At 47.2% G+C, this 25,407-nt stretch overlaps 1 protein-coding gene across 3 annotated transcripts; it reads right to left on the reverse strand.

Moving 5' to 3' along the window:
• Positions 1–750: 750 nt before the first annotated feature.
• LOC116894621 (centromere protein J-like) lies at positions 751–24,148 on the reverse strand. Of its 3 annotated transcripts, XM_032896335.1 has the most exons (11): positions 24,122–24,148; positions 23,335–23,461; positions 22,866–23,020; positions 18,643–18,858; positions 15,135–15,296; positions 13,699–13,798; positions 11,943–12,046; positions 11,077–11,175; positions 6,461–6,545; positions 2,737–2,854; positions 751–1,414 (listed from the first exon to the last, which is right to left on the reverse strand). In XM_032896335.1, the coding sequence occupies exons 3-11, from the start codon at positions 22,971–22,973 to the stop codon at positions 1,225–1,227; spliced, it is 1,182 nt and encodes a 393-aa protein (XP_032752226.1). In that variant the 5' UTR covers positions 22,974–23,020; positions 23,335–23,461; positions 24,122–24,148; the 3' UTR covers positions 751–1,224. The 3 variants fall into 3 exon arrangements, with proteins under 3 accessions (XP_032752226.1, XP_032752228.1, XP_032752227.1); XM_032896337.1 differs by lacking the exons at positions 23,335–23,461; positions 24,122–24,148 and adding an exon at positions 8,492–8,632 and having other exon boundaries at positions 1,225–1,414; positions 22,866–23,039; XM_032896336.1 differs by lacking the exons at positions 11,077–11,175; positions 23,335–23,461; positions 24,122–24,148 and adding an exon at positions 8,492–8,632 and having other exon boundaries at positions 1,225–1,414; positions 15,135–15,292; positions 18,477–18,858; positions 22,866–23,039.
• Between the last annotated feature and the right edge of the window lie 1,259 nt (positions 24,149–25,407).

A 25,407-nucleotide genomic window follows, 5' to 3' on the forward strand; every position in this document is an offset into this window, starting at 1 on the left:
GGTTTGGAACCCAGGCCTTTGTGAATCTTGTTTCCAGCACCTCCTATCAATTTTCAAACTAATTCGAGGACATCGTCAACTGCATGCAAACTGCGACTCCCATGCAGAGGATGATAATGAGAGACATTGTGGTGCAGCCACAGCTCACACAAGCCATGGGGATTTAACAGCTCACTCTGATGAGACAGACCCTAGCTGCAAGGACCCTGAACCCTTGCAGGCCCTCTGCCACCGAGAAAGCAAGTGTGCTTGCCCTTTGGAACTTCTTTTCATTAACTTCAGAAGGTGAACCAGGGCAAGGGCATGACAGGTGCTGCTGCCAGCCATTCCTCTCCACTGGGCACCACTGGGCACCACTGGCTAACACACAGCGAGTTCTTTCGGAATCTACTCTCATTGTAGCGGTGTGGAGGACACGGGAAACAAACAAACGAACAAACAAACAAAACCCCACATTCTCAGAACTACTCATCAGTGCAAGGCCTGGAAGGCGTGGCCAGAGAGACCTGGGAACTGTCTCTTGAGATTGGTAGCAGCTAGGGAGGGATCTCTCCTACAGCATAGCAGAGCACCCCCACAAAATGAGGGGGCAGTGGTCAGACTCCCAGGAGCAGGTAGGAGGTGTGCTCCACTATGTTTGTGTATTGGTTTTTATCTGTGCTTTTACTCATGCCCCTGTTAGTTGATGGGTCATAATTGTGTGAATTTATGGGCTAGAACGCCACACAAGGTTCTGTCTAGACACTTCAGGATGGTTAATCATGTTTATTGATACATCAGGCACCAGTGAAGATACATCCCCCAGGATCCTACTTATAAGGACTCTTAAAGGGGGTAGAAGTAGATGCAGGTAGGCAGGTGTTGGCCAAGCAAGACGTGGGGCCAGTTGTTGTTAATGGCTGCTCCCAGGAATTAGCTGGCAGTGATGTTGCTGCTTCCCTTATACCCCCTACTCCAGGGCCAGGCTCTGACAGAAGGCATGGTCTGGACAAGGCCATGTCCCGGGCCTAATTTCTGGCTACTGTTTCTCTGACCTTTCTCCCAAGATGGTGGCTACATGGTCTCTTTCTTTCCAAATTTTTGGATGTCTCTTTACTCCTCATGCATAAGGAGATCTCCAAGATTGTCAGAGGGAACCTATCAATGTGAGTTGCTTTGTCTATTTTAGTCAAAACTATATTTGGAAGTTGAAGCTACTGCCTGGCATTGAGTCCTTTAGATGTACTACTTCCAGTCCAGGATGACAGTTCCCGTCTCATCTTTGACCCTGATCCTCCCTGAGGCATACTTGGTTTCCTGGCAGCCATTGCAGTACACAGTCTTGGTGGTGCCATCTGGGAATTCCCTCCGCTTGAACCTGGCTGTGTGGATTTCTTTCTGTCCGTTGCTGAACATGATGGTTTTGTCTCCATTCCTGTAGAATAGAGACTCTGGTAAGTGGAGCCACGCAGAAGCCAACCGTGTGAATGTGGAGGAACTGGGAAAGATCAAAATCATACGACCACCTCCAAGTCTTCTCTGGGGGAGGAAGTTGAGGCTCTCCGAGGCAAGAGTAGGGAAAGCGTTTGAGGTTTAAAAGATAGGAGAGGCCCAGAATGGCTGATCATAGGAAGGTAGAGAGGGCAAGGGACCTGAGACCTGAACCCACAATCTGAGTTGGGTGAGCAGAGTCAGCAAGACTGCTCAGTTCATGACAGAAACGCAACAGGAAGAGTTCTAGGTACCATGCACTCTGCTGACACTACCAGCAGAGCTATGGAAGCTCTGAGGGTGGGTTGGGAGCACTGAGCACACTGGAGGAGCTAGTAAGGTCAAGAGCATTGAAGAAACATGCCCAGAACACACCATAGTCACGGGATAGTGAGAGCGTTTAAGGTGAGTTTACTAAACTCTTGCCCAGGCTATTGGGCATATGATGAGCAAAGGCCCCACAGGCCTCGCTGTCTGCACACACCAGCACCAACACAGTGACTTAGCGCATTCTTGTTGTGGTTTAGATTCTTTGCTTACACATGCTGCGATAGATTCATGCTTCTACACACATGGCTTTGAAGAGGTAGACTGCACGCAGATTTCGCCAGCTTCAGTCACCTACTGACTGTGTCTACAACCTATGTGACATGTCACCTAACAGCAATGGCACACTGAGAAATGCAGAGTAAGATTATTCTGACACCAAGCCAGATGACTACAGCATTAGCTGATGATGTAAACTGTGGGGTGACCTTTGTCCCCGAAGTCAATTACGACACAATCTTGGGGTCACGTGACGGCCCCCAAATTCTATGTCTAAGCTCATGTTCTCTGCTAAGAGATTTGAACTGAGGTCATAAAAAAAGTCTTATAGTCCCAATGGCATCATATATTTTTAGTGCCATTTTTGTTTTTGTAAATATATATCCATCCTTGTGTTATGTCTGTCTGTCTGCAGGTATATCTGTGAACTACATGAGCCTAGTGCCCATGGAGGTCAGAGGCGGCCTTTAGGTTCCCCTGGAAATAGAGATACAAATGGTTGCAAGTTATCATGTGGGTGTTGGGGAGTGAACCTGTGTCTTCTCTAAGAGCAGCCAGTGTTCCTAACCACTGAGCCATCTCTCCAGTCTCTGTTGTTATATTTGTATGAATGCTTAAACTTTTGCAAACATGTAAATGACTACAGATGTATTATAGAACACAAAACCCAGGGTTGAAGTATGGTTTCACACTGTCCGGTGGAGTGCTTGGGGAGCTGACCTTTTCACTGTCACAAATGTCCCATCGGGGAACACAGTCTCCTCACATCCATCCTTGAGCTGTTTCACTGTCCCATCAGGAAACACGGTTTCCTTGGAGCCATCCGGGTAGAATTTTTCTGCAGGACACATTTATTTAAAGTACATGTTATAATGAATGCATATATGTTGTATCTAAATGACCCATGTTAAAATACATTAAATATTAATGAAAGATCATTTTTTAACCATACGAGCTTGTAGTCAGGATTGGCAGACAGCATACCCAATGCCCCCTTGATGTAATTTCGGGTAAGTAAGGCTCGGCCATAGCGTGGATGGTCTGTAGTGTGTATAAGTGTGGATGGTCTCTAGTGTGTATAAGGCTCAGCAGAAGTGTGGATGGATGGTCTCTAGTGTGTATAAGTGTGGATGGTCTCTAGTGTGTATAAGTGTGGACGGTCTCTAATGTGTATAAGTGTGCATGGTCTCTAATGTGTAACAGTACATGGTGATGATGAACAAGTGCTAGATACACCTTCAATAGAAACTGAATTCAAATTTTTCAGTTCAAATTGAATTCAAATATTTTTCTGTGCTGTGGATTTGTGGTAAAGTCTTTCATTGGTGCCAGGTAGTACTAGGTGCTGTCATTCAAGACTGAATTGAAGTGGAAATACAAGAGGTGCTAGCATTCATGATTCTCTTCCAGACTGCAGTGTGACCAGACACCTCAGACTCCTGCTGCCACACCCTCCCGATACTGGGACCATGTTTCTCTGAACTGTGAACCAAAATTAATTCTCCCTCCATCTCTTGCCCTTGGTCAAATATTTGGCCAAGTAATCAAGACACTGTTGAAAATGCTTTTACTATGCCATATTGACTTTCAAGGGCAAGCTAGATTGTCAGCAATCACAGTGACATTGGCCTTATCCTCAGGGACAGTTCTCCACTGTGGAGTGTGCTGAAGCTCTATAGCACCCATAGTTGTCACTCAGAACCTGACAACAGTGTAGAGTGCTTTCCGATGTGCATTTGCAGAAAGTACAAAGGACTCCCAAGTGAAATGTCATTGATCGTTTTCCGAGTGTTCTCCTGAGGTCCGTGTGCATTGAAGCGTAAACTATACTTAGGAAAAAGAATGTGTCATGCAATCTGACACCCAATGAATAACTCCATGCAGTGAATATTTGTTAGCATAAAAATCTGAAAGGCAAAAAAAAAAAAAAGAAAAAAAATAGGGGTTGGGGATTTAGCTCAGTGGTAGAGCTCTTGCCTAGCAAGCACAAGGCCCTGGGTTTGGTCCCCAGCTCCAAAGAAAAAAGGAAAAATCTGAAAGGCTCCTTGGCATGTTGGTGCGATGCCCTGAGGAACTACGGGTTCTCTTTGATTCGAAAGCTTGAGAATCTCAGAATCACATTGTGGTGAAAATTGTTTGGGAGTTTCTACACCACCTTGGGTCATTTGGTTCCCAATTAAATGACACAAAACCATACTATTTAAAATAGGCCTTAAAAGCACTAAAACTGGGCAGATATCAACCCTCTGTGCTATTTTGTCTACTTCCCTGTCAATGACCCTAAACTATGTCTTGCCATGTTCCACCATGGCAACATTTTTCCAACAGTCTGGATCTCATGGCTCTGTATTCATGATCCACCTACCCCCATGGTGTCTTTTCCTTCTTCTTCTCCTTTCCCTCCTGGTCTCTGCTTCAGACCTCAAACCCAAGAACCAAAGCCCAGCTATGGGCCATGGGCATCTTTATTCACCAACAGTTTTACATTAAGGAGCAAGACTTGCACAACAGAAGCTGGCACACAAGAGAATTCACTCATTTTGAGGTGACTAGACTTATGCTACAGAATTTAGCACTATAGTACATAGCAACAGACAAAGCCCCAACAGAATCCTGTGAGTGCCTGGTGCAGAATCAATGCAAAACAGTCTTTGCTGAACAGACACACAGGTGCAGCCAGAAATGGCAAGAGGGGACTGTGATATTTGCTTATCAAACTGTCATGTGAGGATGTTCTGGAGAATGTGAAGCATACAGACTGACAGGGACGGGACTCAGAAACAGATCTACAGTTAAGTGATGCATTTCAGACACATTCCGCACAGACGAGCCAAGATTTCGAGACCAGATATGTCCATCAAACCCTTTTAGTTTTTTTTTTTACCAGACCTGGCTACCATCCACCAACAACCCCATAGAGCACTTGCAAACAAGCAAGTGTCGTTTTTCAATGCCAAGTGTATGGCAGAAGTTACTGAAGAAGTAATGGCTCTCCTTCCTCATCTGTGCTCACCAGCCTATAAAAACCTCAGGGAGGGAACAAAGACCATAATAGCACTGACTGGAACATTAAGATGAAGAAAGAAGTCTCAGCTAGACTCAGCAGCCTTGTGACTGGGACAGGCTCCACACAGCCAAGAGAGCAGCCTGATCAGCAATGGCTTCATTCTGTCTCGGTATTGTTTTATATTATGGTTTTTGAACTCTCCCATTAATACAAAATAAGGTCACACATACAAAAAAAACTATTTCAGAATAATATCCAGGAGCATGGGAAGAGCCCCAAATATCAGACGTCACTAAAATCAGATCGGAACTGATGCTTCCAGTGCTCCGGTGGTGTATGCTGATCATGCTGTCCACAAGGCTCGGCTTTGTAGCTGATACAAGACACACAGTCTATGTCTACAGATTGGGCCTGGGTGTGGGCTCAAAATACTACTCTCAAAGAAGGGTGAACAAGAAACAAAAAATAGAAACCCTCAAAACAACAGCAAAACCAAACTACCTGTCGTCAGCTGCTGATCACCAAGGAATATTCCTACCTTCTCCGAGTTCTCTCTAGAGAATCTGTAGCAATGGCCCTGAAGTGGGGCCATCTCATTACCTGCTGGGTCTAGGATACTCCACACTAGGAAACTAATGTGAAGGGATCTTGGGCTATCACCCAGAAGCCTTTCTGGAAGGGCAGCTCCAGTCTGGGCCTCTAGGATTACCACCAAGGCTGTCCCTACAGGACAGACTGGAAAGGACAGACAGTACCACACCGAGCTCCATGTCTGTGGTCAGGCTGTCACCAGAGCAAGACTGTGAGGCCACTGTGTAAAATAACTTGAGAACTGAGAGAAGGGAGGAGAAAACAAGAGACTAGGCAGTGTTAGCTGACACCACTAGATAGACCTGAAACTGACCAGAAGGAAGTGAAGGGCGTCGTCAAGTCAAGAAAGACAACGGAGAGCACGTGAGATTTAGTTACAGAGAAAAATGGCAAACTGGAGGGCAGTTCTACGGAATTTACCTGGACAGAATGAATGTAATAGGCTCAGAGAGGAGCAGACCGCATAGCACGCAGTGTCTGCGATCGGAAGGTTTAGGAAGATAAGGAACAGAGAGCTGGGCAATGTTTGCAGAACAAATACCTGAGAATATTCTTGAATTTCTCATTGAATTTAATAACATAAACATGGCAGACAAAAATCCAGTAATCCAATTCGATGAATTTCAGGGAAACTAAAAATGACTCTTTGCCTATAATTTTGCCCTATGTGATTTATAGAACGATTTCTAATTAAGAAAGAAAACCACTCAAATCTAATGGGGCAGCCTGAGCTATTGTTTAGTGATTTGAAGGCTCAATGTCTGCTGCCCTCTCCCCATGGTACTCATGCACCCAACCATTTCCAACACAGGCCCTGGGCCAGCAGGTACAGGTAACATCACTCACCAGTCCACTTGTTAGGAAACTGCACAACTTCGACACCATCTGGGTAGGTTGTGTGCGTTGTCTGAGCGTCCGCATAATAATAAATCTGTGGAGACAGGGGAAACCCACATTGGGAGGCGGTTCCCCTTACCTTGTGAGCTACAGGGAATCTGATCAATTACTTCCCATAGGTTGTTGAAAGTACAGGTTCAGCAGGTGAGCTAGGCCTAACCGCGTCTGTGGGTGCTTCCACGGGTGTGGAGCACCGGAGGTGGCACTAGTTACTGACATCCCAGGAATGACAATAGGCCATTGGTTCCAGAGAGACTGCAGGATGCAGCTTAGTCCTCAGTGTTGTACCTAAGTATGTTCTAACTCGTGACTTGCTGGGCCCTCATGCCTCGTGGGACCTGTAGCAAGTGAGGCCTAGGTTTTGGTGGACATAGGCTATGAATTCCACAGTTTTCAGATCGGTGGCCAACTGCAGCTCAAGAGAGTAGAGTTCACAAAGTGCCTTGGGAATCCATGGACCTGTGCCTTGTGGGCTGCCATTTGACCTTGGTGTTCCCAATAGTCACGTCTCCCTTGGTTTCCAAGGAAGAAGAGAAGGAGGGAGGGAGAACAACATTTACAAAGGGGGAGGGTGATGGGTTCCCAGGAGTTGGTGCTCCCGATGCTAAGGCCAGTCCCTAGATCTGAAGAAGGAGACATTTAAAAAACACACACACACAGCCAAAGGTAGAGTGGGATTGAATGGGGTCATTGTCTGAAAAGTAAGAATGTAGCCAGAATACACTGTTCTACTCCTAATCCAAATTCCTGCCTAATCACGTCAGATCAGTCCTCTGAAGTAGGGCCATGTCTCTCCATCACAGAAGCGGAAGGAGATGGAGTGTCCTCAGATGGAGTCACATTATTGGAATATCTGTGACTCTGAGATCCGAATGTGTTTTGGTGAACGTCTGTCGACTTGGCACAGGCTAGAGTCATTTGAGAGGAAGAAACACTACTTGAGAAGACCCCTCCTATAGTCAAGTCTGTGGAGGGAATTTCCCAATCAGTGATTAAGAAGGGTCCAGACCACTGTGAGGTGGTGCCACCCCTGAGCAGGTTCTTCTGGGTTTTATGAAAAGCATGCTGAGCAAGCCATGTGAAGCCAGCCAATAAGCAGCGTTCCTCCATGTTTGATTAACCTCACCTCCAGCTTCCTGCAATGATGGTGATTTCCCTCGATAGCATGATGGGGACATGTGAGCCAAATAAATTCTTTCCTTCCCAAGTATTCCTGGTCGTGGTGTTCCTTATAACAATAGAAGCAAACTAAGAATAGAGCTTCTGTGTTCCGTGATTTTTTTAAGCATCCTCCCTATATTAGCAACATGTCCGAAAGCTGTGGGCAATGGGAGTGTCCCTGTCTCCACCACTATGTAAGTACCATGCTTCCTCTCTGCAGATCGGGAGACACAGGAAGGAAATGCCAGCTCCTGGACAGAGAGCCCTGGAGAGGGCCATGCTGAGCGGGAGTCAGAGCAGGGGAAGTGCCCTCCCAGCCTGCACTGAGCCCTGTTCTCTGTCCTCACTCATCTCTGTCGCTTCTCATCGCCTGTCCATCCTCCCACCACATCTGCCTAAGAAATATGTTTGTGGTCGCCACACCCCACGGTAAGGCAACACATCTCTTTGCCTACAAGACCATGAACTCCTGGAAGTCACCGTTTGAATACATCTCCCAGGAGTTCCTGGTTTATTTTTTTTCTCAGCTTGAAGATTAGCTCAGGTCTGTGGAAGAGCATCTGGATAAGAAAAAAAAAATTTTTTTTCCACAATAGAGGGTGGGACGCTGGTGGAAACTCCACTGGAGTGAGACCATGGAGAATCTCGCTCACATCATATATCATGGACAAAATTCTCATTAGCAAGAAAGTTCTGACCTTTTGCCTTCCCTAATCTCCTGACACCAGGAGAGCAAAAGAACACACATCTATAAAAGGTTTGCTAGTCACTGGGTAAACTCTGATTCTGGAAGAATACAAGTGTGTCCACAGCACGCACCACTCTCTGATCGGACTTGACCTTCTTCATGTCACCATTAAAAAACTTGATGACGGTGGTCTTCTTGTCAGCACTGATCTCTTTCCTGGTCCCATTGGGGAAGGTGATGATAGTTCGCCCGTCACTGAGCAACCGCTCCACCTTGATGGACACACAGAAACGCCCAGGTGAAGAGTTATAGCGGGCATGATGAATGCGCTTCCACTGTTTCCTCTTGTATTCAAAATCACTGCCCACTGTCTGCCTGGCATGTTGGATCCTAGCTGCTGCACACACACACACACACACACACACACACACACACACACACACACACACGAACAGACACACACACACACACACACGAACAGACACACACACACACACACACACACACACACACACACACACACTTTACTGATGAGCTCTTTATCCTCCTCCTCCTGCACTTGGTTATCAATAGGAAGTGTAACGATTTGTTCCTCAGTGTCTGCCTTCCTTCAAGTTGATGCTATGCATTTGCCTTGAGTCTGTGTGATCCATCAACCAAGGATCCATGAGCCTGAAATCCGGGATTACTATGTAAAAATGAACTTTTTTGGTGCTTATTTGGTCTCCCCACTTCATCCTCTCATCTCATATACAACACTAAATGGTTTCAATTAATAATGAGCAAATAAGTAACTTCAGATGCACACTGCTAGGCTCTCAGTAGAAAACATCACCCCTGAAAAGATTAATGTAAAGAAAGACTCAGGTAGAAATAACCTCAGTTTGATACCACAATGCAGTCTCACCCATCACGCCTGCCATGCCCCATGCTCACATTAGAAGGCCATGTTGAGTGACAGAGGAAGGACATCGAGGTTGTTTGAGTTGAAACAACATTCGAACAATGGTGAAGCCTCCTAATGCCTTTCTGAGAACATGTCACATGTGTTCATGATCATGCTATTTTCAAAGTTCACACAATTAAAATAGGAGATGAGCCACCAAAGAGGATAGAAAACTAATTGCTTTCTAGTTTAAAATGTGTCTTGGCATTTTCATTTTTTAACATAGTATATAAGTGTGTAAAAATTTATCTGACAGAATGTAAAATCTAATCTTACTCTCAATGACTTCAGAATGACTAGTCTAACTGTGTACAAGTTTGTCAAGATGTATTGAAAGGCCAGAGTCCCACACCAAAAATATATGAAAAGTATACCCTGTGGGTCTGATTAATTTTAGCGTGTGACTTTTCTTACTGCAAAATTTTTATAATAAAGTTTTGACTAAAAATATAATTTATAACAAAACTAAATGAACAAGAAAAGATTTCAGCACACCCGATGCAACACACACGCACAGAGTCAAGGTGAGACATCAGAAGACAGAACTGTAATGGGGAGTCGGGGACCTGGGGAGTACGCCTGACGTCAGGTTACAAGACAGAAAGTTCATAGCAGAATGCCATTTGCCATGGACCACCTGCTATCACATTTATACCCTGTGGCTTCTGAAGCCGAAGACGGTGATTGGTTCATAACTTGTTGGCCTAAGCAGCAATGGCCCTCCTTCTCGCAGACCTTTGTCACCAAGGTCTGTGCTTTGCTCAGTTGTGTTTCTTTGCCTGATAACCATGTGAAACAACCACACTAAAGAAAGGCTTTGTTGTCTGGGAATGTAGCTCCGTTGGTAGACTGCATGCCCAGGATGCTTGCAGACCTGGGGTCCCCAACATTGCATAACAGGATGTGGGGGTACAGTTCTGTAATCCCAGTACTGAGGAATTAGAGAATCAGAAGTTCAAGATCATCGTGCTACATGGTGAGCTTGAATATATAAGACCTGAGAACTGTCTATGAGGAGAAGAGGGGAATAAGGAAAAGGAGGCACAGGAAGAAGAGGGATAGAGGGAGGAGGGGGAAGAGAAAGAGGAGAAAGAGGAGGGGGAGAAGGAGGGAGAGGAGGAGGGGGAAAGAAAGAAGACAAAGAGGGAAGGAGAAGGAAAGGAGGAGGAAGAGTATAAGGAAGGGGAGGAGGAGCAAAGGAAGAGGAGAAGGAGGAAAAGAAGACAGGGGAAGAGGAGGAAGAGGGTGAGGAAGGGGAAAAGGAGGAGGCTGAGGAGAAGGAAGAGGAGGAGGAGAAGGAAGAAGAGGAAGAGATTGCAATGAAAAGCTGTGAGCAGCCTTGCTCATCTACTCAAAGCATCCTCTGCTCTCAAGGGCGAGGATCTACACAGCCCAAAGTTCCAAAACCAAAATGAAGTGTGGACTCACTCCAGCAAAAGAGGGAGAAAGTGAGGGTGCTTTGAACAAAGAGCTGGGCCACGGCAGCTCACCCCTCCCCACCACCACCCCCCCGAGACAACCCCAGCCCTCTGGCAGCAGTACTTGGGGACAAAAATGCTTCCTGAGGTAGCTGTTGGGAGGCACTGAGGGCAGGTGGGTGGGTGGATGTTCCTAACAGAGCTGGTTTTGTTACTGGAAGAAGCTGGCTATCAATGATGCTCTAGAGAGGCGCACCAGCCACTGGCTTATAGCCCCAGGAAAGTCTGCATGACTCAGTCTACACAGCACAGAGAATGTGTCAGGGAAAGATTATGCGCAGCAGAAACCTACCTTGCCGTTTGAGTGTCGCTTTTCCTGTGACTCATCTTCCTTTGTAGTGTCCGAGGCTTGCTGTACTTCTTTAGGAACTCTTGACTTTGCTGGAATATTCTAGAGAGAGAGTATAAAAACTGAGCCCTCTGTCCCCATCCCCAGCTGGGAGAACCATAGGCCCACCAATGCTGGGAGAGTCATAGGCCCATCAGTGTTGGCTCTTAGGATCAAGTTTGTGTTTGCAAAGACGTTTCTTCCTACTGTGTTCTCCCTCTGTACTGGGGTGAGTATGGTAACAGTCACCAAGTTCTGATTCTCTGTGCACGTCACTGAGGCCTTGAGGCAATCAGTAGCTGGAATCTGATTAACTTAACCCATCTTACCTTTGCTGATTAGGTTGGGAAGGGTTACTGACTGCTTTTAGGGCATCCTCCCACTGCCTACCTTTACATGGTAAATAACTTTACAGCCTGTGTGGTAAATAAATCTTTCCCATGGAGAAAATAACTTAGTTCTGCAGCTATTCCTATTCCTGTAGCTATGATGCGACCTGGGCCATGGATCTAGGTTATTCCTGCTACCTTTGTTCTTTTAATTCTTTCATTTCTACTGAGATAATAACAACCAATAACAGCAGAGTAATACTTTGGCTCCTGGATCCTTAGAGTTACAGAAGCTCCACCCGCTTTGCCCATGGGTCTGATGCAGTCCTCCAACGGCTGCAGGAATGCCAGTTCCACTCATCTGAAAGGCTGAGTGTGCTCAGAGACTAAGGGAGCATTGGCAGCCATTAATAGCCTCCATTGCTCATGGGAACAACCGTGTCTGCCTCCACCTCCAGGTCTGTCTTCCCCAGCCTCCCCACCAGGTAAAACGATACCTACCTGCAGCCACACTGTATTCGGGGGAAAACAAGGGAGGACCCTGCTTGCTCGGGCCTGCAGGAGAATCTCACCTTCCGAAGTGTCTGGATTGGAAGACCAGATATCTGAAACAGTGGAGACGGGGATTTCAAGAGACTGTACACCCAGTGAAAAATGTCACATTCCCAGTGCGGGGTTCCAAGTCCGAATTAAGTTTCCTTAGGTCACTGGACAAGTGCCAGTGGCTGAGTGGAAATCAGGAAGTGCTGAGTACAAATGGTCAAATTTGTCCCCTGGTTGTGTCTCCACCACATGTGGTGGTGGCCCAGGCAACTAAGCTAGCAGAGGGCGCTGTTTACCCCAGTAGGGAGCAGATGTTGGAAGAGAAAAATTATGAACTCGTGACAACTGCCCACTAGACACATAGAAGGAAATGGGCGGTTGGGAAGGGGCACTGTGCATCCAGGGCAGTTGGAAATGGGCAGAAAGGTCATGCTCACTGAGGAACAGAGAGAAGAAGACCTGTAGCCAAGAGCAGAGACAATATTGCATGGATGTTCTCTCTCTCTCTCTCTCTCTCTCTCTCTCTCTCTCTCTCTCTCTCTCTCTCTCTCTCTCTCTCAGCTAATCAGCTAACTCTCTCCTTGCTAATATTATTCAGGGTCCCTTGACTAGGGAATAGTGCTGCCCACTGTGGGCTGGGTCTTCCTATAACGATTCACAAGATAGTGAGCTGTCTTGTGAATTCTTCACAGACAACCTGAGGAAAATAACTCATTAAGATTCTCTTCTGAGGGAGGGAATTCTTGGCTGTATCAAGTTGACAGTTAAAGCCAGCCAACATGCAGGTTATGGTGGGTGTGGGCATTTGCACACTTGGTCTCCATTTGGTGGCGATGTTTGAGGAAGTTCGGTTGGTTATGACCTTGATGGAGGAAGCATATTGCTTGGGGGCTGGCTTTACCAGTTTGCTCTCTGTTTTGTGCTTATAGTACCTGCCATTATGAACTAATGCTCTGGAAAGAGCAAATAAACTCTGCCTGGTGGTCAAGATGCTTTATCACAGCAACAGAGAAGTAACTGAGACACAGAGGTTACAAAAATGTCACAGAGACCCACAGAGAAATAGGGGAATGGGAGGGGGAAGGGAGAGGTGCTTACCCATGCCCAATGATCTGGGGTTCAGTATATCAAAGGGGACCCACAAGGACTGTGCATGAGGGTGGGTAGGAGTCAAGCTACAGGTGGGTGAGAGTCCTCTCTGCCCATGAGGGATGAAGCTGAGCCTAGAAGCCAAGGCTCTGTGCAAAGGCCCCTTGCAGAGGTCATGCACACACACCAGGAGCAGGTTCAAGAGCACAGAGAGCGTTAGACACCTCTGGCAGCAGCTGGAGGCAGGCATTCTTCCTACTGTTGTGGGGTGCTCAGAACCTGCAGGTAGGATCCACAGGGACAGGAAAGGCTGGACACAGGGACAGGAGGACCTGCTTGAGCTCAGAGGGAGATCAAGCAAGTTCCAGGGAGGGATGGGTGCCACAGGCTGGTACTGTCACTGGCCAGGGCTGAGGATGGCCCTGGAGAGCCAGCTTGGGCTCGGCAAAGGTATTGGGAGAGGTCACCAAGGCAGATGGAGGAGCTCAAGTTGGAATCAGAAAATGGCCAGAACCCAGGGAGTTCTTGAGGCCTCACCCACATGCCACATCCCAGATCTTAATGGCCACCCCCCTCCCAGTGAGCACCCAGCAGTGACTAGACCCCTGCTCCCCTCTCTTCTCACCAGCCGGTGACTCTGTGTCCAGGAATGTGCTGTCAGAAAGTGGTTCTGGTGACAGTCTGCCAAAGCCTCTTTGCAGAAATTTGGAAGACATGTGTATAACCTGGGGACAGACAGAGTCACAAAACCAGCACGTCATCTCCTCCAGCAATGCCGCCAGCCCAGTGACCAGGTGCTGTGCACAGCCATGTCAGCTCTCAGATGCTTCAGACACTTCTCAGGCTCTGCCAACAGCACCGGGCTCTGTCCCCTGGATACCGGCAATTGATACAATGTAGAAAATCCCCACCCATACACTGGGTTAAAAAAAAAAAAGACCCCTGCCGTTCTAGCCTTGTGTTGGCACTTAAGGTGCATAAGCAGACAGTTTTCCAATCTATAGAAACACCCTCATGTTTAACAAATTCCTGAGTCCATTGTGAGTAACAGAGTGTTCAGTTCTTACTGGGCTTCATTCCACTGCGATAGAGCAGGATGTGTTCCTGGGGCGAGGAGGTAGGGAGGGGGAGAGAAGAAAGGCCTGACCAAGGCTTTCTGCTCTAGCACGAGGACCCAAGTTTAGATCCGTAGAGCCCACAAAAGAACAGGTCCGGCAGCACTCTTAGAACACAAGCAGGAGGGTGCCTAAAGCTTGCTAGCCAGAGAGTGGAACCAACAAGAGAAGGCCAAGCTCTGAGAACGTGTCTCACAAAATTAGGTGGAATGCCCTGGGAGACCCGCCCAGTGGTTGAAAGCTGGTGTTGATGTTTCAGAGGACTCCAATTTGGTTCTCAGCACTTATGTTGGATGACTCACAATTGGTTGTAACTCTACCTCCATGACGGATCCAACACAACCTCTTTTGGCCTCTGTGGGCGCGCATGCATGAGCACGTGCACACGCGCGCGCGCCCACGCCCACGCGCGCACACACACACACACACACACACACACAGGTATAAACAAGTTTTTTTTAAATGATGTGGAGATGGTACAGGAAGACAACACACATACATACATACACACATACATACATACATACATACATACATACATACATACACACACACATACACACATACACATACACACACACATACACACATACATACATACACACACACACATACACACATACACACACATACACACACACACATACACACACACACATACACACATACATACACACACATATACATACATACATACACACATACACACATATATATATACATACACACATACATACACACACATACATACATACATACATACATACATACATACATACAATACTTTTGAAATGAGGCGGAGTCAGATACTGGAAGACTACCCACACAAAGAGAGAGAGAAGGGAGAGGGATGGAGGGCAGGAGGAAGGGCAGGGAGAGGGAGGGTGGGGAGGGGAGGGGAGGGACAGAGACTACACACACACACAGTACAAGCTCCCAAGGTCACCTTTTCATCTAAAGATGTAAAAGACAGTCTTTCCTCCAGAGAGTCCGTTCCTCCGGTGGCCATTGTACTCCCGTTTTGAGGACTTCCAGAAGGCGCGTCATCTCTTTCATCCCATGATGTTGTTTTCTCAGAATCCATCCCCTCTATCCGTATGTACACTGGCTACAAGCAGACAACAGGGGATTTGTATTGACATCGACAGTACCATCCCAAAGAATCAATTACATTTGCCACCCCACAGTCCCGACTACGACAACCCCACATTTTTCAGTTATTCAGGCGTGCAGAGGAGAAGCTGCTCTCGGCAAGCCCTCCCTCACCACCCTCTTTAGGTTGCAATACACAAAGGGGTTCACAGTCTGTCATCTAGAGAGGGTTTGATACAGTACCGTAGTGCTGAGAGGACATAAAAACACGTTTAACAAGTTTTAAAACAAGTTTCTAGCTTTTTAAAAATGATTCCCCTCATGCACACACACACCTCTGCTAAGCAGTCCTGCTGCATTTGGAATATTTATTGATTACGCTTACTCTCTTCTGCTGTGGCCCCCAAACTAGCAGTAGACCCACTGCACAGAGGAGAACATGCGGAAAGGTTATGTGTGCAAATCACAGGCAGGCAGGGACGCCCGAGGGCAGGGTCTTGCAGGCTTAAAGGGCACAGTGAGGGAGGGACACATTTTAAACAGCTGGGATCTCTTAATAATGGCTTGAGTTAGGAGATTTGGACTGGATTCCGCACAGGCTGGTGAGACATCTGTGACCTGTGAGGGCTTCCTTCTTCTTTCTGACCTCTGTTCCAAACCATCGTAGGACCCCAAAGACTAAGACTAAACAACTCCACCTTCCTGTCCTTACATTACGCAACTTCAGCTGTGCATGTAGGGAAGTGGGAGATACACACGTTAACAATGCTCGTTTAAAGTTTTTTTTTTTTAATATCTCTTGATTATATTCTTTCCTTTCCCTCAGGTCCTCCCAGGTCCTTTCCACTTCCCCTCCACCTCCCTACCTGCACTACTTCCTGGTTTATCTATCTATCTATCTATCTATCTATCTATCTATCTATCTATCTATCTATCTACCTACCTACTTACCTACCTACCTACCTACCTATCATATATCTCAAAAATAACAAAATCAATAAAAAACATAAAAACGGGGTTGGGGATTTGACTCAGTGGTAGAGCACTTGCCTAGAGCACGTCCCCAGCTCCAAAAAAAAAAAAAAAAAAAGAAAGAAAAGAAAAGAAAAATAATGAAAATCAAAATAGATAAGAAAAAATAAGACAAAAAAAACCCCACCACTACCACCATCACAACATAAACACACACACAACAACAGCAGCAACAACAACCAAAAACCTAAACAACCAAACAAGACATGGGATCTGGTTTGTGTTGGTCAACTACAAGGTCTCCTTGGAGTGTGCTTAATAACGTGCTCCCCCGTCCCCCCATTGAAGAACTGGAATTTTCTCTTTCCCAGGAGGTATCATTTAGAAATAGCTTGTCAGTCAAGGGGCCCCCTTGTGTCCACTTCCCCTTCTTAGTGGTGGGATTCTGTTCAGTTTGAATCTGTGCAGGTCTTAGTGTGCTGTCTGTGGTCTCTGTGAGTTGGTAGTGTATCAGCCCTGTTATGCCTGGCTGAGACTATTTCTTCAGAGGCATGGGGGGAGGGGTTTGCGAAAGATACCCCATCTAAGGCCAAGTGCCCCACTCTCTCTCTGCACACTGTTCACCTGTGCTTTACTATGTTAATTACCATCTGTGCAGGAAGAAACGCCTCCAGTGAGGGCCAAGTGGGCACTGATCTGCGGATACAGCAATGTGCTGTTAGGACTCATCTTATTGATGTGTCCCTTTAGCAGAATAATTCTATTTTTTTTTTCTCCTCGACTCATGACCTATCTAGTCTCGGTTTCTTGGCCAGTTTAGGTAAGGGTTCTATCTCTTGGAGTGTAGTCCTTAAATTCAATAAATTAAATTCAGTAAAGAAGTGGCTGGTTACTCCCATAACACTCATGCCATGATTGCACTGATAGGTCTTGTAGGCAGGCCTCTGTTCTAGGTCAATGGGTCAGTAATGGGTGCTACTGATGACTGCCTTTCTCGTCTGGTAGCTTGCAGGGAGCCTCTTAGCACCATGAACACTAAGGCTGAAGCTTCTAGCGGGCAGCAGCTTGATCTGTCCATTTCAGTGAGGAAACTGTGTCTTCGGAAATAGGGCCTTACAAATCAGTTTGTGGAGAGCAGCTGATAGTCTTAGCTATAGCCAGTGATGTTTGGGAAGTTCTAAGGGACCCCTCTGGCCAATGACTCAACAGGATGTAATCCATTCCTGGCCCTGGACATTTATTTGATGGGATAAGATGTCTAGGTGAGGTATTGTCTTCCCTTATATATAGTGGATCCATTTAAATCCCTTCCGTGTGTGTGTGTGTGTGTGTGTGTGTGTGTGTGTGTGTGAGAGAGAGAGAGAGAGAGAGAGAGAGAACAGTAAGAGATGGGGGAGAGGGGGAGGGGAAGGGGAGAGAGAGAGAGGGAGGGGAAGGGGGAGGGGGGAGAGGGACAGGGATGAGGAGAGGGGAGGAGAGGGGGAGGAGGGGGGGAGGAGAGGGGGGGGGGAAGGGAAGTATCCTGAGATACAGGACTTCCTTCTTCAGAGGCTATCTACAAGTATGGGGTGGGTATTTTAAGTTGCACACTCTCCTCTTGAGGAAGGGCAATGTGAACCTTCAACTCTGTGTCTTTAGGGCTGACTTACAGCTACACACACACACACACACACACACACACACACACACGGCTGACCTGACATCATTCCTAGAACTGTGTTTGACTACGACATCCCTGGACAAATTTAAAGGTGTGGCACTCACAGCCTTGCTCTTTGTTGTTTTTGTTGTTCAAAGATGTACATTTGTGGTGCAGATGCTGTTCCTATCCGCAGTCACGTGAGGAGCAGCATCGTGCCCACCGTCTGTGAGTGCTTAAGAACTCCCCAAGCGATTACCTCACAGTGAGGAGAGCCTGACATCTGAAGACTTGGAGTTACACCTACCCACTTAGCATGTGCAAGGGGTGGTGGAAACAGGATAGCAAGGGCTATGCAAAGCCTCTCACAGGACCCCTCTCAGCTTCTACCAGCGACAGCAGCCAGCTCCCAGTCACTTAGTTACAGGGTCTGATCTAAGTCCTACTTCCCCCTGTGCCTCGGTGGAGTTAATGACAGGATCCAGTCCATCAGTTAAGGTCAAATAGGGACCTGGAGTCCTGAGGTGGCCTGGTGCACAGCTGTTCCACCAGAGCCCATGAGTGTCCTGAAGACAGGGTGGGAACATGTTCTCCCTGGGGCTCCCAGGAAGGCTGAGTCAGGACTTACTGTCAGTTCTGTGTGATTTATAATCGTTAAGCCCTCACGGGGTACCCAGTGGAGACTGTGCCTATATGGGAGGGTGCATCCTTCGTATGCTGCTATCTCCGTAATGCAGAAAATCTGCTGTACCAGAGTGTTGGTCGCTGTTGGCGGGGATGATGAGGATGTAGGGGCTTTTGGGGCCTCCGAGTCCTGCTTCTTCAAGGTCTCCAGTTCTGCACGGATCTCCTGGTTCTCCTTTATCAGAGCATCGATCTGACTCTGAAGGTCTTTGTGAGCTACGCACCACCATGATGACTGTCTTGTGAGTTCTGTCCCAAGGTCAGAGATCTGCTTCTGCAGCCCCTGGGGTGGAAACAGAGTAACTGGCACTTAATCAGGCAACCTGCAGGGGTACTGACCCCCAGACAGATTCCTTCCCCCTGAAAAATTGAGGACCTGTGGGACATTGTCCACCTCTAAAGAGAAAACCGGATGTCCACCACTACCGCCACCATCGACCAGTGTGTTGACTAGGACTTATTCTACGTACCCCAACTAGAGCTACGGAATGGTGAGGCTCAGTCAGTGCTAGAATATTTTTACAAGAGAAATCCGCTTTTCTTCCTCAGCCTCCTCGGGGGTGGTTGAAAAGGAGCTGCCACCATGAGCCTGAAAATGTCGAGACTTGGTCCTTGTTGGCTTTTCCTCTAGCCTCTGCCTAACAGTTACCTAACAACAGCTTACTTCGCTGCCCACCAGGTACCAGCCTAGAACCATGCGTATAAGAAGGCTGCTTCCCTCTCTCCTCCTTCTCTCTTCCCCTCTTTCTTTCCCTCTTACCCCCTGTCCCCAGCCAGCCTCTCTCTCTCTCTCTCTCTCTCTCTCTCTCTCTCTCTCTCTCTCTCTCTCTCTCTCTCTCTCTCTCCTTCCTATCCTTCTCTGTCCCCTTTCTCTGCCTCTACCCACTTCCCCAGGTCTCCTTCCCTTCCAGCCGATAAACTCCCTTTTTATACTAGACCTGTCATATGGCTGATTCCTTAGGGGGAACACCTTGACCTGACTAGCTAAGGTGCTCCCTCCCACCGCATCACAACACCTCATTCTATAAAACATAACAACCCTGACTTCCTTGTTGGGAGACCTCAGAGAGAGGCCACCTAACCTCTCTGGGTCTGCTTCTTTCCCCACAGAGAGCCGAGACAAAATAACCTTGCATTATTATCTGAGGAAGGAGACTGCAACAGATATTACTTGTAAAATGCCACTAGGGTGTGTGTGTGTGTGTGTGTGTGTGTGTGTGTGTGTGTGTTGGTTCTGTATTACATCGTGCTGGTTTTAATGTCAGATAAATTCAACTGTACACATAACAGGTACCATGAGACGCCAGCATCAGCTGCTCCTGCATGCTTTGTGGGCTTGAGGATTGGAGAACTGAGGGCCAGTGGGGAGAATTAGGTGAGGGCATGGTCTTTAGCCTCTGCCAATCACAGGACAGTCATACCTGGGGATGCCACTGGAACTGACAAAGCCTGGTCCAGAAACTCCTTCCCCCACAGCTAGTGCTTTTCCCATCCTCTGCTGCCCCAGACCCTCCAAGGCTTGTCCTTTGTCCCATCAGTTCACCGGTGATTTCCTGCTCAGTATCAAAGAAGGTATCCCAGCAGAGGTCCAAGCCACCTCTTTGGGAAATGTTGGTCCTGAGGGTGTGTGTGTGTGTGTGTGCGTGTGTGTGTGTGTGTGTGTGTGTGTGTGTGTGAGAGAGAGAGAGAGAGAGACAGACAGACAGACAGACAGACAGACAGACACAGAGATAGACAGAGACAGAGACAGAAAGAGACAGAGACAGAGAGACAGAAAAAGACAGAGAGACAGAAACAGAAACAGAGAGACACAGAGAAAGAGATAGACAGAGAGACATAGACAGAGAAGAAACACAAAAAGACAGAGAGAAGAGAGAAGAGAGAAGAGAGGGGGAAGAGGAGAGGAGAGAGAGAAACAGACACAGAAAGAAACAGAGATACAGAGGCAGACAGAGAGACATGCATAAACACACACACACACACACACACACACACACACACACACAGAGAGAGAGAGAGAGAGAGAGAGAGAGAGAGAGAAAAGAGAGAGAGAGAGAGAGAGAGATGCAAAATGGGCTGGGATCTCATTAGCCCGTCTGGGGCATACCCCTAATAACCTGAGTTATCATATAAGTTATTATGTTTGCCTTACTCTCTACCCACCTACTGATAGCACCAGCCAGGTGGAACTGGTTGGTAATACACATGTGGCCTTTGGGAGGACATTTGAGATTCAAACTGTAACTTCAACTCACAGGAGTCCTCAGACCCTAGAAAACCCTGACACCAGCAAAGCCATTGACTTTAGAAGAGGGGTGAACAGTCTGTTAGTGACTAGGAGTCAAACTCCTTACAACAGTAAGAGTCGGGGATGCCTGCAAGCTCAGGACTCCTGCTCCATCCACCTCCCCAGCATTTCCTGACCATTCCCTTAAGACCGTGTGACAGTCTCTGTGGGACGCGTTGAGATTATATATATATGTGTGTGTGTGTGTGTGTGTGTGTGTGTGTGTGTGTGTGTGTATGTGTGTGTGTGTATACATACATACATACATATATATATATATATATACATATATATATATATATATATATGCTGCCCATGCCCTCCCACCTCTCTTCAACAGTGCTGTGTGGCCACTATGGCCAGTGGGTTGCACCCTGATCCTCCACACACTTTAGGAACCTAACACAGTGTGCCCCCCTCCCCCGAGTGGGGTGTTATTCCTGAGGCGTCCCCAGGCCAGCTCTACACATTGCAATCTGTTCTACCTGTGGATGTAAACCCCTTGCACCCCTCCGTGCTTTTGCTTTCCGAGAAAAATCTAGAATGTGAATCTTCTACGAAATGAAAAAAGTCCTTGAAATATTGAAGGATCCTCTCATGCCTCAGAGAGAAGAACGCTCCCTTCTCTTGTGCGCTCTGTGAGGACCGTGCACGGAGGCCTCCATCTTTGCATGATCAGGCTTCTGTTGGCTACTTGGTAACTTCTTCTGTGCTCTCTGAGCCCCGTATTACAGGGAGACCCTCACACATTCAGTCAAAAAGTCCCATCAAGTGTAGGCTCTGTGATATTTGCAGGCTACTCTCAACAAAGTAAGGAACCTAACACTCCTCCCAGGTTTGTGGCATGGGTCTATATTGACAAAACATGAGGTATGTTTAGGCAAGGACCCAGTGCTGACTAAACACTGTCAACACCAAGGTCATGGTGGCCCTGTTACGATCTCACCTACGCCCACAGCAAGCCCTCGGATAATCCTGTGATGTGTGTCTTCCTAGCTTTCTAACAACTACTGGAAGCCAAAGTGCTTTAAATGTCACACATCAACTTTTCCGTGGACTCCGTCGGTTGGCCCAGGGGACACTGCAGCTGACAATAAATGAGATCAGATTCTAAGAGAGGTTACAGTCCAACCTCCCATGGGAAAAGGGGCTGGATGTGTGAAAGTGTGTGTGTGTGTGTGTGTGTGTGTGTGTGTGTGTTGGTGTGTCTGTGTGTGTGTCTGTGTGTGTGTGTCTGTGTGTGTGTCTGTGTGTGTGTCTGTGTGTGTGTGTCTGTGTGTGTATCTGTGTGCATTTGTGTGTGTGTGTATCTCTGTGTACCTGTATGTGTATCTGTGTGTCTGTGTGTATCTCTGTGTGCATATCTGTGTGTCTGTGTGTGTATCTGTGTCTGTGTCTGTTTCTATGTGTTTGTCTCTGTGTGTATCTGTGTGTCACTTTCTATGTGTGTGTCTGTATATGCTTGTGTGTTTGTGTGTGTGTATCTGTGTCTGTGTCTCTTTCTATGTGTGTGTCCGTGTATGTTTGTGTGTTTGTGTGTCTGTCTCTGTATGTGTCTATGTTTCTGTGTGTCCATCTGTCTGTCTCTGTGCCTGTCTGTCTCTGTTTCTCTGTCTGTCTCTCTCTCTCCTCTGTGTGTGTGTGTGTGTGTGTGTGTGTGTGTGTGTGTGTTAATAGAAGGAGGCACTCTGCAGCAGATGGGAGAATCTGGCAAGGATCAGGGAGTTTGCAGGTATGAGTTAAGGGATGCGATTGTCCTGAAATTTTTGACCCATTTTCTCCTGAACTAGGAGGAGGGAACCAGTGTGTTTAATGTTCTCAGCTCTGCACCCCTGCACCTGCCACTCAGAGGCATCACAGGGGTAAAGCCAGAGCTTGTCCCAGGAGAGTGAACTTACACCGAGATGGCCCTAAGGGGCAATCAGAGTTGTAGAAAAGACCAGAAGCAGAGTTCTACCCAGTACAGTTCTCCAAGGGCCACACGGTTTCTTGGCCTGGCTTACCACAACCTCATCAGTCTTGCTGTCCTCCCCAGGGACCTGGGCTTTGGCCTCCATCTTCTTCTTCTCATTGTTGGGCCCTCCTCCTCCCTGACTCTGGTCCTCTAACATGATTTGTTTCAGCTGACTCCTTAGCCTCGAGGTGACCAGTAAGCATTCTGGTTGTAAAGGAGAAAGGTCATGGGGGTTTCTTAGTGCATACCACCTCTGCCCCTCTGATTATTATCCAATGGCCTTCCCATCCTCCCACTTAGAATGAAGAATACCCAACCACACTTCACTAAGTCCCACCACCCTCTTCCTGGGAACAGTCCCCACCTGAAGCTGGCCAAGAAATGTTCCCATGTCTGGAAACCACAGAATGGAAAAAACCCAGTTATTTGCAAGTGCTACATCCCCAGAGGAGGATGGAAAACACTTTGGTTTAGAGAGTCAGCATGATGACTGATCGCATGAGTACTGCCAGCATTACCTTGAGGCGAGCAGGGCCTTGAGAGGGCACCTGGGAGGTCTTAGTCCTTCGTCAGACCCTTGCTGTGGAAGCTTTGACTGCCTCTCATCAGGACAAACCCCTGGTCCCCAACTTACAACTCCATAGCCTAAAAGGGTGACACAGAAGCAGAGCTTTATGGGACCTGAGAATTGGAGCCATGGGAAAAGAGCCCAGTGGGAGACAGCTGAGTGGAGAGAAAAATCGAGGAGCAGCCTTCCACAGGAGAGCATGGGCACCAACATATGACATCAGCAACCAAATCAACCCTTCTCCCACCTAAAGTCCCCCTGCAGCTAATTCCCACACCCTTACCAATGTCAGGAATGGTGGCCACTGGTAGGTTTGGGGAGGGGAGGGGAGGATGGGTGAGTGACAGGGATTTCCAGGCAGACAGAGCCTTAGGGAATGTCCTTACCCCCAAATCACAAATATAATAACACATTTCCTGTCTCTACACATAAATACTTGTGTTCAGAAACCTAGGCTGTGTATAACAAGAATGAGAAGCTTAGGCACAGCAGTAGGGGATCTAGCTGGAGACAAGGTATTTCCTACTGAGAGACAGACAAAGGCATCTATAGCAGGACTTATTCATAACCCACTGCACCTTCCACTGGCCCCAGGCCCCATGGTTTTCTGCAGGGGTAGACTGTCATCCATGGCTTCTCAAAAAGGGAACTCTATATTCCCCAGCATTGGGTCCTAAGCCCCTCTCACCAGGGAGTACCCTCCCTCTGTGCCCCACAGCCATTCTGGGTCACTTCACCTAGCCTAAGATGGTGACTTCTACCAGCATATTCCTCATCTAGGCCATATCCCAACAGCTCTCTGCGCCCTCTACACAGCTAGCTTAAGAACTTCAGGAAACCTGTCCATTCTAAACCGACTCTCTGTCTTAAAGGGCCATGCCATCTCACTCAGCCTTGGGATTTTATAAGGTTATAAGATTTTATAATTACCAACACATCCATGATTCAGCTAGAGTAAGTTCATGTCCATCCACATAGAGAATTGGAAAGAGCCCGATTCTCTACTCAAATGATAACAGAGTAAGTTGCATACATACACACATATACATATACACATACACACATACATGTACAGACACATACACATACAAAAACACATAATGTACACACATATACACATACACACATACATATACATTCGTTCTATAGAATTCCTATAGAAAGAATACATACACACACACACACACACACACACACACACACACACACACGAAGGGAATTTATCAGAATTGCTTGCGCTCCAGCTAGTTTGACAATGGCTCTCTACCAATGGAAGGCTCAAGAATCCAGTAGTGGTTCAGCCTATGAGGCTGGATGTCTCAATCTGGTCTTTAGTGTATATTGGAGTCCTGAAGTCAGCCCTCATGCCAGTGAAGGCATGGACTTGCTAGCAAGAGCAAGGACAAGAAGGCAAAACTGGAAAGCTTCCTTCTTCCATGTCCACACAGGCTGCCGGGAAAATCTGTGACCCAGATTAAAGGTGGCTATTCACACCTCAAAGCTCTGGATTAGAAGTGGGTCTTCCTATTTCAAAAAGATGTAGTCAGGCAGACAACCAAGAATAGCCACCACAATAGGCACACCATTAAAGAGAGTGACACAAGAAAAGAGGTCCGAGAGGATGAAGATGAGGGAACTCCCCTGCCTGTAGCAGCAGTGGTGTGTCTAGAGAGGCAGGAGCAGTCATCCATTTTTCCCTGTCCAGGGAGCTGTCCATTAAGTTTGACAATAAAGAAGCCAAGCACTGTGTTTTATAGACCCAGGCCAACTCTGATTACTGGGTGTGTATATGCAAATGAGATGAAGAATAAGGACCAATCAAGGGGAAGCCTGTCAGCCCAGGAAGCACGAACCCACCCAAAGGGTTCCTGAATAGGTCAGTGGCTCCATTTTCTTTTCCTGACATAGTTGTTGGAGGGAAGCAGGAACTCTGGGATTGAAAGGCAGGACAGATCATCATGTTACTGGACTTTCCGGTCCTGGACTTGTCTACTGGGGATAACATGTTTGCTTTAGGCCAGAG

The sequence above is a fragment of the Rattus rattus genome, chromosome 2, assembly GCF_011064425.1.
Source record: "Rattus rattus isolate New Zealand chromosome 2, Rrattus_CSIRO_v1, whole genome shotgun sequence".
Taxonomy (NCBI): Eukaryota; Metazoa; Chordata; class Mammalia; order Rodentia; family Muridae; genus Rattus; species Rattus rattus.